This window comes from Poecilia mexicana, unplaced genomic scaffold, assembly GCF_051168715.1.
Source record: "Poecilia mexicana isolate PSO_F unplaced genomic scaffold, ASM5116871v1 scaffold_15, whole genome shotgun sequence".
Taxonomy (NCBI): Eukaryota; Metazoa; Chordata; class Actinopteri; order Cyprinodontiformes; family Poeciliidae; genus Poecilia; species Poecilia mexicana.
In genome coordinates, this window is record NW_028263384.1 from 27,621,781 (window position 1) to 27,635,965 (window position 14,185).

At 38.6% G+C, this 14,185-nt stretch overlaps 1 protein-coding gene across 1 annotated transcript in view; it reads right to left on the reverse strand.

Annotated features, from left to right (window-relative positions):
- thada (THADA armadillo repeat containing) overlaps nt 1-14,185 on the reverse strand; it is a 108,107-nt gene that overhangs the window by 8,392 nt on the left and 85,530 nt on the right. The window contains exons 32-36 of the mRNA XM_088013162.1: nt 10,863-11,242; nt 9,487-9,611; nt 6,641-6,713; nt 6,372-6,522; nt 6,164-6,286 (exon numbers count right to left, since the gene is read on the reverse strand). Coding sequence (XP_087869288.1) covers nt 6,164-6,286; nt 6,372-6,522; nt 6,641-6,713; nt 9,487-9,611; nt 10,863-11,242 — 852 coding nt within the window. The remainder of the gene's footprint in view (nt 1-6,163; nt 6,287-6,371; nt 6,523-6,640; nt 6,714-9,486; nt 9,612-10,862; nt 11,243-14,185) is intronic.

Consider the following 14,185-nt stretch of genomic DNA (forward strand, 5'->3'; position numbering starts at 1 on the left):
AAGTTACATCGTCTGTGTTAGGAGCTTAAACCGAATGGAAGGAAAGAGCTGAAAGAATCAGTGAATAAAAGTTTGTATCGAACTCCTGACATTTAGGTGTTTTTTTATTTGAATTGTACTATTAAAATCTTAAAATCTTATTATTAAAACAAAGGTGACTGGTCTCTAGAAATGCTTTCACTGCAAACATGTAAAGTCTTGCCAAGGATTTTTGTCTAGTTTCTAATGCAAATATCTTTTTACACTTGAAAAAATAACTTACAAGTAACTTTTCAGCAAGATAAAGGAGCTTGTTTTAAGTGAGTAATTTCCTAATATTGATGAAAAAGTTCGAGTTCCACTGGCAAATTATTTTACTCTTAAGAAATGTTCCCCATGTTATAGTGGAGATAATGATCTTTCATCAACATTAAGGTTACTTAAACAAACTATTATATCTTAGTTAAAAGTTGTAAGTTAACTTGTAAGTTAGTTTTGTCTTATTTCAAACATACCAAGATATTTTCACTAGAAACTAGACAAAAATACTTGGTGTGACTTTGTGTTTCTGCAGTGTTTTTAACATATTAACAAGAAAAACAGAAACAACACAACATTTGTGTATTTTTCCTTAAATAAAGTGAAAAAAAAATCCTAATTTGAGAACTGAATTTCAATCGAAATACTTTTTTCATGTCACATGAGTCACATGACAACTGGATGTTACTACTGGCAGAAACCACAAAGAAGAAGACAACAGGAAGTAGTTGGAGGATGATGGCGCTGCATGTTTTTTAACATGTTATCTTATGAACAAACTTGTGTGATTTTAATATTGTGCTTCTTATTTAATGGAAACATTGCAATTGTGAAGAGACAACATTTTGCAGACATTTGTAGTAGAAACTGAGCTACTTCCAGGGTCAAACAAACACTGCAACAAACCAGTCATCACTCTACCAAACATGTGACTTTATTTCAACTGAGAAATTAAAATCTCATTGGCTTTAACAAGTGAAACATGGTGCGATTCGCACAAACACCACATCTCTGTACGCCTCAGATTACAGCTGATTTGATCCAAATGTAAAGCCTGAGGCCACAAATCTCTGCTCTCTGTGTTACTGCTTTTTAACTCTGCTCAGATGACACAAACTGAAGTTTAGCGGCTGAGAGAGCGTTGTGTTAATAAAAGACTGGCTCTGTTTAATGAGCGGCTCTCCGTTGTGTCAGGTTAATAATCTGTGTCATCAAGATTAAATGAATGTTGCCGGGAAAAAAAGCATGAATGGCACTTTGTGCTGCACTGTTACGGTAATCAAAGTAGGTCACTTTGAGGGTTTGTTTGTTCACGGCTCACTGAGGCTGGTTTGTCAGCACAATGCATGAACACCAGAGATGAATGTTGTGCAAACAGTAAGCTAATGATTGTAGGAGAAAACTAAAGCTGTAGCAGATAACTGTTACTTAAAAATGTTTCAGTATGTTTGTTAAAACCGTCTCCAAGTTACGACAGTTTCTGATGAGACAAATAATCTATGAATGATCATCCTCGTGCTATGATAGCTGTCTGACGAAATGCACCAAAAACAACCAATCAGAGCAAGGAGGCAGGTCTTAGCGCTGTCAATCAACTTTGTGTACGTGCTGCTAAATATGCTAATGACAGAAAAACAACTTAATATTACAGGAAATCCGCTTATCCGCCGTCATCAGTGACCATGCTAACTAGCCTTTAGCATGGTAATCAGCCATGCATACACTGCAAAAACACAAAGTCTTACCAAGAATTTTGGTCTAGTTTCTAGTTCAAATATCTTAGAACACTTGAAATAAGGAAAATAAACTTACAAGTAACTTTTTAGTAAAATATAGAAACTTGTTTTAAGTAAATAATTCCTTAATATTGATGAAAAAGAACTGGTTTCATTGGCAGATTATTTAACTTATAAGAAGATGTTTTTCAGTCCTTTTGTAGTTAATTTATCTGGCAATAGGACAAGAACTTTTTCATCAATATTAAGGAATTATTTACTTAAAACAAGTTTCTATATTTTACTAAAAGTTACTTGTAAGTTTGTTTTCCTTATTTCAAGTGTTCTAAAATATTTGGATTAGAAACTAGACCAAAATTCTTGGTAAGACTTTGTGTTTTTGCAGTGTTCCTGGTTTTAGTCAGATGGCCAGCAGCAGCGTTCTGGATCAGCTGCAGCTGGAGGACTGAGTTTTTAGCCAGACCAGTGAAGACACTGTTACACTAATCAATGCAACTAAAGGCAGTCAAATAGATTTTTTTGTGTATTTAACGCAGGAAAACCAATCGGTATCTTCCAAAACTGGAATCAGCAGGTCAGGCTTTTTAAAAGATTGGTGATCGGCTAAAAAAGTCAGTGAACCGCTATTTTCTCATGGGATAATCCAGCTGGTGGAGCTTCATTTCCGACGTAATTAGTCTGAAGGTATTAATGCTAAAGAGTGTGGTGGGAACCTTAAGGGGTTAAATTAGATTTCCTCTTCCTGTCCAGAACAAAATATCCGCTGTACAAAAACAGGTCAAGGTTCACAAACGCCTGAAACAGTCATAAGAAAGCTTAAATGTCTGCAATCTTCGGTTTTGGGGGGTTCAAATCCAAACTATTAAATTTCTCTTCTTTATAACCATTTGTGTATAATTGTTTGACTTTTATTTAGTATTTTCTGAGCTTGTTTGTGGATTAATTCACGCTGCTGAACAGGTTTTTTAACCACAGCTTTCCCAGTCCTCCATATCAAAGGACCAGGCTTTGCCACCTCCGTCTGAAGCTGCTAACGCCTCAGATACTCGACTCAACAACGGCAGGTCATAAACCCGACACACACACACACACACGCACACACACGCACACACACACACACACACGCACACACGCGCACACACACACACACACACACTGCCTTCCATGTAAAGCTACACTGCTTCACCTGAGGCGGAAAAAAAGACAGAACGAGTTGAAACGACTTCAGTATTACAGTCATAAAACATAATAGCGCAATTTCTCCCTTTAGTTCTTCACTGTGGAGCTCCAAGGTGGAACAGCACGATCAAAACGTAGATTCAGTTTTCTTTCTCGTAATGAAACGTGAAACTTTGCCTCCCACAAAGAAATAAGTGTTCTCCAAAGGAGCCGTGACTATGAATGGACGGAGGACGACGAGCCGCTCTGTAATCATGTCCATTGTGTTTTCTTCCTGTCGTAGAGAAAGGAAACTTTCCGTCCCAGTCATGGTGCTGACCTCGGTTTCTACCTGATTCTCAGCTGATAGTGGCTTATCTTCACCCTGTCTGGTCTCATTTATATAGAACATAAATAAAAACGCTTGCAGAAACATTAAACAGCAAGCCTGACAGAAGCAGGCTCTGATTTTTAAGGTAAAAACAACATTTAACCCTTAATTTAAAACATTTCATTTAGTCAACAATATATAAGTATAAATAATGATTCACTTTTAAAATAACAAAACAAAGAATGTCTCTAATTTACAGTAAAATACAGACAACTCTGAATTTTAGCTGAATTTTATCGAAAAAATACAGCAAAATTCTGGCAGCCACAGCCGTCGGTATTTTACCGTAAATTAGAGACTTTGATTTACAGTGAATTTTACATTTTGGGGTCAAATGTCTCAGCAATAAGGAGAGGATGTGGGTCAGTCCAGCTTCAAGATTTCTTCTTTTAAATGTTTGTGCAGGTCAGTCAAATATGTACCATTTTTAAACTAAAAATAATAATAATAACAACAATAAATTATATGAAAAGACACAATATACAGTTCAAACTTAAACATTAACATTTGGTGATCTGTACCAGATTATAGCAGAAGCTGCTTCATATCTGGAATCTTCTGACAAATTACAAAGAAAATATGACGCTACAAATGACTTTCACACTACACAGACAAACACACACAGGCTTAATCACTGGCGCAACACAACACACACCACACCCACACACACACACACACACACACACACGCACACACACACACACACACACACACACACACCACACCCATGCAGTTAATGATTACATATCTGTAGCAGATTTTTCAATTTAGATTTGAAAAATCTCAAATAAATTCTCCAGAACATGCAGCCAGAGGCCACACAAAGTCATTTCATGGGCCACAAACGGCCCCTGAACCACACTTTGGGCCCCTCTGATCAACTGTGGAACTACATTTGAATAGGACACAAACGGGAAATTCATGTAGAGCAAAAAGCACCAAATACTGTATTTCTAACAGGCCTTTATGATAACAACCCTGCAGCTATTTCCACATCCAGTGGTGCAAAGACTAAAAGAGGGTGTGATTCTGCAGGGGACCTGGAGAAGTGAAGGAAAGCAGCCAAATGAGGCCAGGAAGCAGCAAGAAGGCTGTTTATGAGTCTGAACAGCAGTCAGGGTGTCAGTCCCCTCATGGAGCATCTGAGAGGCTAAACCTGGCATTAATGTGTCTGTCAGCGAGCTCCACATTATACAGTCCTTCAGTAAACAGGCCTCATACGTTCCAAACAGAGTGACACATAACCACACAAACACACTCTCTCACTTCCAAACTGCTAAACCAGAATTAGCGCCCTTCCTTCCAGGAATGCGCCCCAACCCTGAGCAGGAAATGATGTCAAACTTTTTAACACCAGGATATATTTATGTCTGTTTAGATGAGTGTTTTTACATTGGAGGCGTTGGGTTATTGTTGCTGTTTTCACAGTTAACTACCGAAGCAGATTCAACGTGATGACAGGAGAAGTGATGCGTCTGTTTAGGTGATGTTCCTACATGGATTTAATGTCACAAAACATTTCATGACTCAAACCACAGATTAAAGATTTTCTGCAGACAAAAACCTTTCAAACGCCAAACAGATGGACGGATGAATGAGTAGATGAATGGTTGGATGAATAGATGAATGGTTGGATGAATAGATGAATAGATGAATGGTTGGATGAATAGATGAATAGATGAATGGTTGGATGAATGGATGAATGGTTGGATGAATAGATGAATGGTTGGATGAATAGATGAATGGTTGGATGAATAGATGAATGGTTGGATGAATGGTTGGATGAATAGATGAATGGTTGGATGAATAGATGAATAGATGAATGGTTGGATGAATAGATGAATGGTTGGATGAATAGATGAGTGGTTGGATGAATAGATGAATAGATGAATGGTTGGATGAATAGATGAATGGTTGGATGAATAGATGAATGGTTGGATGAATGGTTGGATGAATAGATGAATGGTTGGATGAATAGATGAATAGATGAATGGTTGGATGAATAGATGAATGGTTGGATGAATAGATGAATGGTTGGATGAATAGATGAATAGTTGGATGAATAGATGAATAGATGAATGGTTGGATGAATAGATGAATAGATGAATGGTTGGATGAATAGATGAATGGTTGGATGAATAGATGAATAGATGAATGGTTGGATGAATAGATGAATAGATGAATGGTTGGATGAATGGATGAATAGATGAATGGTTGGATGAATAGATGAATAGATGAATGGTTGGATGAATAGATGAATAGATGAATGGTTGGATGAATAGATGAATGGTTGGATGAATAGATGAATGGTTGGATGAATGGATGAATAGATGAATGGTTGGATGAATAGATAAATAGATGAATGGTTGGATGAATAGATGAATGGTTGGATGAATAGATGAATGGTTGGATGAATAGATAAATAGATGAATGGTTGGATGAATAGATGAATGGTTGGATGAATAGATGAATGGTTGGATGAATAGATAAATAGATGAATGGTTGGATGAATAGATGAATGGTTGGATGAATAGATGAATGGTTGGATGAATGGATGAATAGATGAATGGTTGGATGAATGGATGAATAGATGAATGGTTGGATGAATAGAGCTTCCTGCTCATGTTTAAACTTGGTGATGATGTCATGTGTTCATTAGCATATCAGTGATGTCATCAGGCTGCATCATATTTACATCTAAACTGTATTTAATTACATTGACAGTTTTCTTCCATAAACCGTACTTTCAGTCAACAAAAAGCAAAACAGTTTTTTAAATTTCCCATTTTATAAAACTGAAACTCTTGAGACAGGAAGTCTTATTTTGAAGTTGTGGGCAGCAGCCGGGATGCCAGTTTACCTGAGCTGAGCAGGTGAGCTGGCACGCAGCAGGTGAAGTCGGAGGCAGCGTCTCTCACTTCCTGGTCTTCGTCCTGCAGCAGCGTGAACAGACTGCTCCACAGCGACACGGTAGCAGCTAAACCTAACGGCAGAACAGGAAACCCAAACACTGTGAAGTTCTGGAGCCGGAAGGAAGAACCGGGTTCTGTTCTGCTGCTCTGACTCACCCAGCGGCAGCTGAGGGTTGGTCATCAGCGTGGATGAACAGGTGACCAGCACCTTGGCGACCATCAGCTTCACCTCCACCGGCTGATCTTCAGCAGAGCAGGAGCGCACCAGAGCCCCCCACTGGGCGAAACACACCACTGCACCCGGATCCTACGTTTAAAACAAACATGAACACGGCCGCAGAAAAACCACCCAGCTGTTGAGTTTAACAAATAAATTCAGCAGCTAAATATCAGATGTTTAGGAATTACATCTCTGAGTTTTGTACCTGATGGTCAGAGCTCACCAGCGCCACCACCAGCTGGGAGGCCAGCGTTACTGCAGCACAGAGGAGCTCCACACTGAAACAGAACATCAAACGGCTCATATAATCACCAAATCTCAGCTCTGCTGCTTTATTTTATTAATTTTAATCCGATACTTTAATTTCTACACAGCAAACTGAACTCCTGGCCAAACTTTGGAGATGTCGGACCAAATTATTTATTTAATAAGTATATTTTTATTCTTTTTTACCTTGGACTCACTTGCCTTACATCATCAGTGGTTGGCTTTTTATGAGCAATAGATTTAAAATCAAATCGACTTGTAAACACTTTTCAAAGTCAGGACTTTTAATTAAATATACTAAAATACCTAAATTTTATTATTTGTTTTTTTATGCATTAGTAACAGTTATATATATGTGTGTATTTTTAGTCACACCTGTTGTTTCGCAGTATTTTTGTCTGTGTACTCTGGTAACCAAGCAACAACATTTCGTTGCCAAATTCATTGCTGTGTCTTTGTGCAATGACAATAAAGTAAGAGTGAGAAATGGAGTTCCACAGGGTTTTGTACTCGTTACCCTTTTTATTTTTATATAATTTCGCTCTGTGAAACTTTTAAAAAGGGTTTGTTGTTATGCTGATGATAATGTGATATTTCTCTGTAGATCTTACATTAATGAATCAGGTAACAGACTACAAGTACAACATAATGAATCACTATGTAGTGAATTGTTTTCTCTGAACAGGTTAGTACTAATTAAGACATGATAATCTTCTAGCTCAATACAATACAAAACAATTACTTATACTATTACTTGAAATCAGTTTAATTAATATTTAAGAAATAATCACAAATAAAGGTCATAGGGTCCAATTAGGGCTTCCTGCCATCCTTCACACACTAATACCTCCACTTTCTTGCCTTACTGTAAACAAAAGAAGTGTGCTGGTACTCACCACGACATTTCGAGTCACAATACCCAGAGCGCCATTTAATCACATGGCAGACAAGGACAACCGGCAACCCAATCCCATCCCTCCTGAGCTCTAATCATAACCCAGGGGCCGCGCTGGAGGGAAAGTGGATCCCTGTGTGCAGAGATTGTGGCCAGGAAAAGGCTTCACAAGGCTTTGTAATGCAATCCTTATTCAAGCCTGTATTCTCTTGTCCGGGGTGAGAAAAGTACAGCCGTGGCTTGTCAAGAAAAGGTGTGTGTGTGTGTCTGCCAGTGGACATCCAAGGGCTTACCGTCTGAGCACAGACACATGAACTGGAACACCAAGTGCCAAATGAGTTTGCGGTAAAAGACAGAGGACTCATGACTCACGACTCTTTCATAAACTGACGAAAACACTGCCTCATGCCAGGCAGGTGTGATTAGTCTTACAGCAGGATAATGGTGCAGATGAAGGCCTTTCAGAGCATAAATATCAGCTTTCATCCACAGAAACATTTCCACGCCTTGGATTTTATTTTGCAAATGCCCCCTCTGTGGCTGGAGGGACAGTAGGTGACTACAGAGCTGCTGCCAAGCAAGCACAAAAACCCCACAGAGAGAAGCGAAGTGGTGCCCAGGTGCAGCCAGCGACCCGGTGTGTCCCCTCCTGCATGGATTCTCACTCTGAAAGCCCAACTGGTACCAGCAGATCTATGTCTGTCATCTGTCAGAGCTAGAGGCTGGGAATGGACAGCTTTGGTGCTGTTTGGACAGTAAGTTAAAATAAGGAAAGGACCTGCTGTGTCCCATGCTTCTCTTTATGCAAACAGAGCCCTGTTGAGCCATGTAGAAAACTGCAAAACAGCCGAAACGCCGAGTTCCTTTAAATGAAACCCCACCTGTTCAGAGAAACACTGAGTTGTGACGGCACTCATCAAAGTGTAATGCTTCTTCGATTGTTGATTGAGTTCTCTATGACTTTCTTCATAAAAATGTTTAGCTTTTATCATGTAAGGCTCTTTGAACTGCCTTCCTGCTGAAATGTGATATACAAATAAACTTAATTGATTGATTGTATTCATTTAACTATCAGTAGTTTGACTGACTTGTTTCAATAAAGTAGAAAGTCTGACATTGTTTCCTGTTTACAGGGCTTTTAAGTTTATTAATTAAAACTTGATTTTAGTTTAGGCTGTATTTTCCCTACTAATCTGGATTAATCTGAATTCATAGGAACCACCAACCTCTCTTTTCAAAATATTTAAACTGATTTACAGCAGTTTTTCTTTAACCAATAGCTCTATTTTGGATCTGATGAATATCTAGATGACAGAAGTATCCAATCTTTCATAATATTTACAGTTCTGCCTCATGACTGCACAGGATTCCCAAAACTGAAAGTTATAAATTATATTGCCTTGGGATCATGTGACAGAGTTGTGCTTTACTTGTGTTGATACATTTCAGGGCTGCATTTGATACTTACAATGACAAGATTATAAAGAATGAGAAATGGAGTTCCACAGGGTTCTGTACTTGTTATCCTTTTATTTTTTATGTAATTTCACTTTTAGAAAACATGAAGTTTCTGTTATGCTGATGATATTCAGATTTATTTATTTATCCATTAAGCCTACATTATTGACTCTGACATTTCACAAGCTTCAGGTTTCTCTGTTTACCTGCAGGCCATATATTGTTTAAACTGCAGAGATTTATTAAAATCATCTTTGCAAACTGTTCTCAGAGACACTTAAAAGATCAGCAGGATAAATGTAGCTCAATGTGTCTTCTCCATTTCACAGATCAGTTTTAAGCTACTGAATTTAACAGATTAGTAATAAACTTTGGGCTGAACGAGACAAATTCATTCACTCTTATGGTCAGAACAGAGGATTTTTACCAACCTGTGAGTAAAGTTCTCAGCCAGAGTAAGTAGGTGGATCAGAACCTCCTCCTGGGACAAAGTCTTTGCTCCGTCCTTCCACAAGAGCTCACTGCTGGAGCCCAACACACACAACACCTGCAGGACCTGAGAGGACCAGAGGGAGGAAGAGAAAGTCAGCCAGATGCCCTTTTTTCCAGCTCTAGCTATTTTAGTTTCGTCTTTCTGCTGAGCTAACATTCCTGCAGCATTCTGGAGTGCAGACCTGGAAAGAGAGAGGTTAACTCACGGTGGAAGTATTTGCAGGTCATTTCCCACTAAATGAGCTAAAAAGCAAACCTACAAAGAGAAGTATTGTTTCCATCGGTGTTTTTATGTGTATTTTGAAGTGTCACTTTATAAAATGTTGATGGAAATGGAAAATTCAAAATAATTTCCCCAATTTCATGCTTGCCTAAGGTCGGTTTTGGCTCTTCTGAGAAAAAGGAAACGTTAAAGGGGAGATGGAAACACATTCTGCAGAATAAATTCCAACATAGCGAATTTTCCCATCTAATGGTGGGTCCAAACCTCCATTAAGGAGGGGAGCTGTCACTCCCCAGAGTGGCCAAGGAGAAGCACTCTAGGCTGGGATGGGAGTGGTGGAACACTTACATCCACTGGTGTGTCTGTGCCTTACCAGAGGCATAAAGCTCTATGTTTGGAGGTTTCTCTTAAATGTGTGGCCCATGTCAGGACAACATGGCTAAAAGACAAATCACAACATGGCTGAAAAACGCATCACAATACAAGAGTTTCATATCAAAAATTATTGATTAGTTTTCTGTTTTAAATATCTGAAATACCACCAAACTGGTGGCATGACATTTCCTCTTTTATCCAGTTTTATCTCCATGGAATTGTTTTTTATTTTTAGCTAAGTTATGAGCCATAGTGGCAAAACCTTAAACTGCTGCTGCGCCAGTTACTCAACAGGCTGTTGCTAGGTAACCAAAGAGTGAGTGAGTTGCTAGGTAACCAAAGAGTGAGTTGTTAGGTAACCAAAGAGTGAGTGAGTTGCTAGGTAACCAAAGACTTACCTGGCAAATTAGCTGTTGCCACCCATGAATTCTGGATTTAGCCACTCAAGTCCAGCGAAATTATTGAATATTCTCTCAAATGTAATATCTATTGATATTGATCACATGTCTATCACTATCTATATTGTCATTAATTCATTGTCCAACCATGAGAAACATGAAAATCTGACACAGAAAAGATGCCTAAATTGTATTTTTCTTTTTTCTTTTTGAGACATTTTAAAAGTTCACTCAAAATTCACACGGTAAATGAATGGAAACGTAGCTACAGTCACACCAGAAACACACTTGTGCTTTTGTGTGAATGTGTGCGTCTCACCTTTGCTAAACACTGCTGGTGTCGCTCATGAACGGCCATGTTGGTCAGGTCGGCTACGGTGGTCTCACTGAGCCACAGAGGCCTTCTCTTGGCTTCGTCCCCCTCCTCTTCATGCAGCTTCCTCAGGACACTCTCCAATGCTAGCTCCCTCACCTCATAAAGCGGGCTACGCAGCAGACTGACCAGAAGCTGCTGTCTCTGCTCGGCGCCTCTCCACAGGTCAGGACAGTCCACACTCGCACTGAGGCCCACCTGGGCGAGGCTGAGCAGGTACTGCGTGCTGCCGGGGCCAAGCGGAGCCGAGGAAGAGTCGGAGGTCAACAGTTCAGAGGCCATGAGGATGGACAGTGCTGTCTGACGAAGAGCGCTGACCTCTGAATCTGAGAAGCACATAACGGTCGACGTTAGCCAACAATGAAGGTGACAGGTTTGGGATAAATTAAAGCAGCAGATAAATGTACTTGTGACAAGTGAAGAAGATAAAACATCAGTTTCAGATGAGCTTGATAGCGACATGAAGGTATAAAGATTTATCTTTATCCATTTTAAGATTTGGTTTAAGGGTTTTCCGCTAGCAGCTGAACTAGCATCTATAGGCTGCTGCTGCAAAACATAAAGATCAATTTTCCCCACTCTTTATTTGATTTTGCCACCATCCATTAAAGAATTATTTCCAATAAACTGAATTAACAGAGGTCTCTTTGTTCTTCAATACTGGAAAGTGAACACCTGAGCCAGGGCTTACATTAGTGTCTTTACATTTGAAGACTATATTTGTATTCTTCCTTTCAGTTGTGTCTTTCATGGACATAGTAATTTATGGCGTTATTACTGGTTTTATGTTTGTGAACTTCAAGGTTCATTGCTGTAGAAAGTACAAGTGGCTCAGTGCTTGTTCAGTTTCATATTTTATGAACAGTCACTTATGGTGTTACCACTTGTAAACTATTCATGTTTTTTATGTTAAAAGTATGCCTGGTTCAGTCTTTCTTCAGTTTTGTTTTGTTAAGTACGGTGTAACTAGTGGCATTATCTTTGTGAACATGGTTTGTGTTGTAGAAAGTACTACTGGTTCAGTGCTTCTTTTTCATGTGTGTATTTTATGGACAGTAATTTATGGTGTTACTTCTGGTATTATCTTTATTAACTATGTTTTTTTACCATTGAAAGTACATCTTGTTCAGTGTTTTCCCCCTAGTTCTAACACTTTTTAGACTTATCTATTAGTGGTTTTATTGATGGTATTGTTTTTGTGAACTCTCCATGTTTTTGGCCATAGAAAGTACATCTAGCTCAGTGTAATTTATTTCAGTTGTGTCTGTTATGGACAGTCTTTTGGAAGTTTTCTGTGTGTTTTTTTGACACAGAAAGTACACCATTCTGTTTATTTTCACAGCTGAATCACTTTTACAGACATTTATGGTGTTACTACTGATATTGTCTCTGTGAACTCTTCTGTGTTTTTTAACCATGGAAAGTGCCCCTAACTCATTGCTTATGTTATTAACCACGTCTTTTTCCTAGAAGTAGTCATGGATAAACCTTTACTCCTTTTTGCATGCATCCATCCATCGTCATATTTTGCAATTATACTTTCAAAATTGGCCAAACCTGAACTATAAACATTGAACATTTGCACCAGGATATTTCTTTCACTGGCTTTTACATATAAATTATATTTATTTAAATTTGGTCCAACATTTCTGACCAAAGAAAACAACAAAATCACAAAGTAAGACAAGTTTGTGAGGTAAACCACAGACCAACTCGAGAGAGTCTTCTGCTCTTTTCTATTTGTTTATAGGAAAGGTCCAGAGTTGTTCCAACCCTGGCACCTGTGATCACACACTCAAGATGTCCACACACACTTGAGTGTGCACTTCCATTAAGTATATTCCAGTGGCAAGTCAGCTAAGGAGAAACTTAATGCCGAACTAAAGCTTCACCCCACCCTGCAGAATGTCTTCAGGACTGCAGAGACCCGGGTTTAACAGCCAACTCAATTAGTTTAAACATGCCAGCACACACACACACACACACACACACACACACACACACACACACACACACACACACACACACACACACACACACACACACACACACACACACACACACACACACACACACACACACACACACACACACACACACAGCTTATGAAATCTAGTGCAACTCTATCTGCCCCACTCAAAATGGACCCTGACAAAAGAGCGGGAAACGCCTCATTCCTCCGGAGATGTTCTGCGTTACCGTGGAGACGAGTAGAGTTGCTGCAGAACCTGATCCTCAAAGCGGATTTGGGGGCCAAATAAGCAAAGCTTCTTGATTATAATAGAGGTTTAAGGGCACGATGATGGCATGAAGGGGGAATGATGACTGAGGGAAAGGTGCGTTAGAGAGAAACCAGCAGCACAGAAGAATGCTAATGGTGTTAGCTTGACACAACTTTGTGGCTAATGCCTCGATTAATTGCATTTACTTCACCCAACAACCGACAGAAAACCTCATATCAATGAAATTTACTTATTAATAATTGGTAATTAAACTGAAGATGATTTGGTATGTGAAAGAAAAGTGACTAGGCATTTTTAAGAAATGCTTCGTCACTCGTTGCTATGGTGATTCCCGCCATTTTTAAGGCTCAGGGGAAAAGCAGGATTTATATAATCCTAACGTAATATATATATATTTGAACAGTTAGTAGAAGTACTTTCTGGTGGCCATTATAGTATGTTTTTAGGCACATGTAGTATTCTATGAAGGAAATGTTAAAAACAAACTTCAATTTCAGTTTTGAAGGAAAATTTCAGAGCTACAATATAACGAAAGTGGATTATAGTTTGGAGGAGCGCATACAATAATTTGAGATGGGTTGACAGGAAAGCTTTGTTCTGATAGCAACTGCTCAAAAAAGCTTACAATTAACGCACATATTTTACATACGAAGAATAAACCTAACTAAATATTAACTTAAACATTTCAGAGGGTCAAAAATGTCTGGGAGACGATGCCACAAATTCAAACTTTCCAACCGGAAAAGACATTTTTCCCTCCTGTCCAGCCACATAAAACTATTTCAGAGCCACTAATGTTACATGACCTTCTGAAAAAAGTTAATTTATAGTTACTGACAAGTATCTACTACAGGAAATTTGGTGTAAATCTTAAAGAACCAACATTTGATTCCTGTTTTTATTTTTAAAATAAAAAAAATCATAAAATTGCAAGAGGACAAATGGATACATTGATGTAAATTAATGTAAAAAACACTAATAAGAAAAATAGATCTAAAGAAAAGATCAAGATATTTGAAAATACTT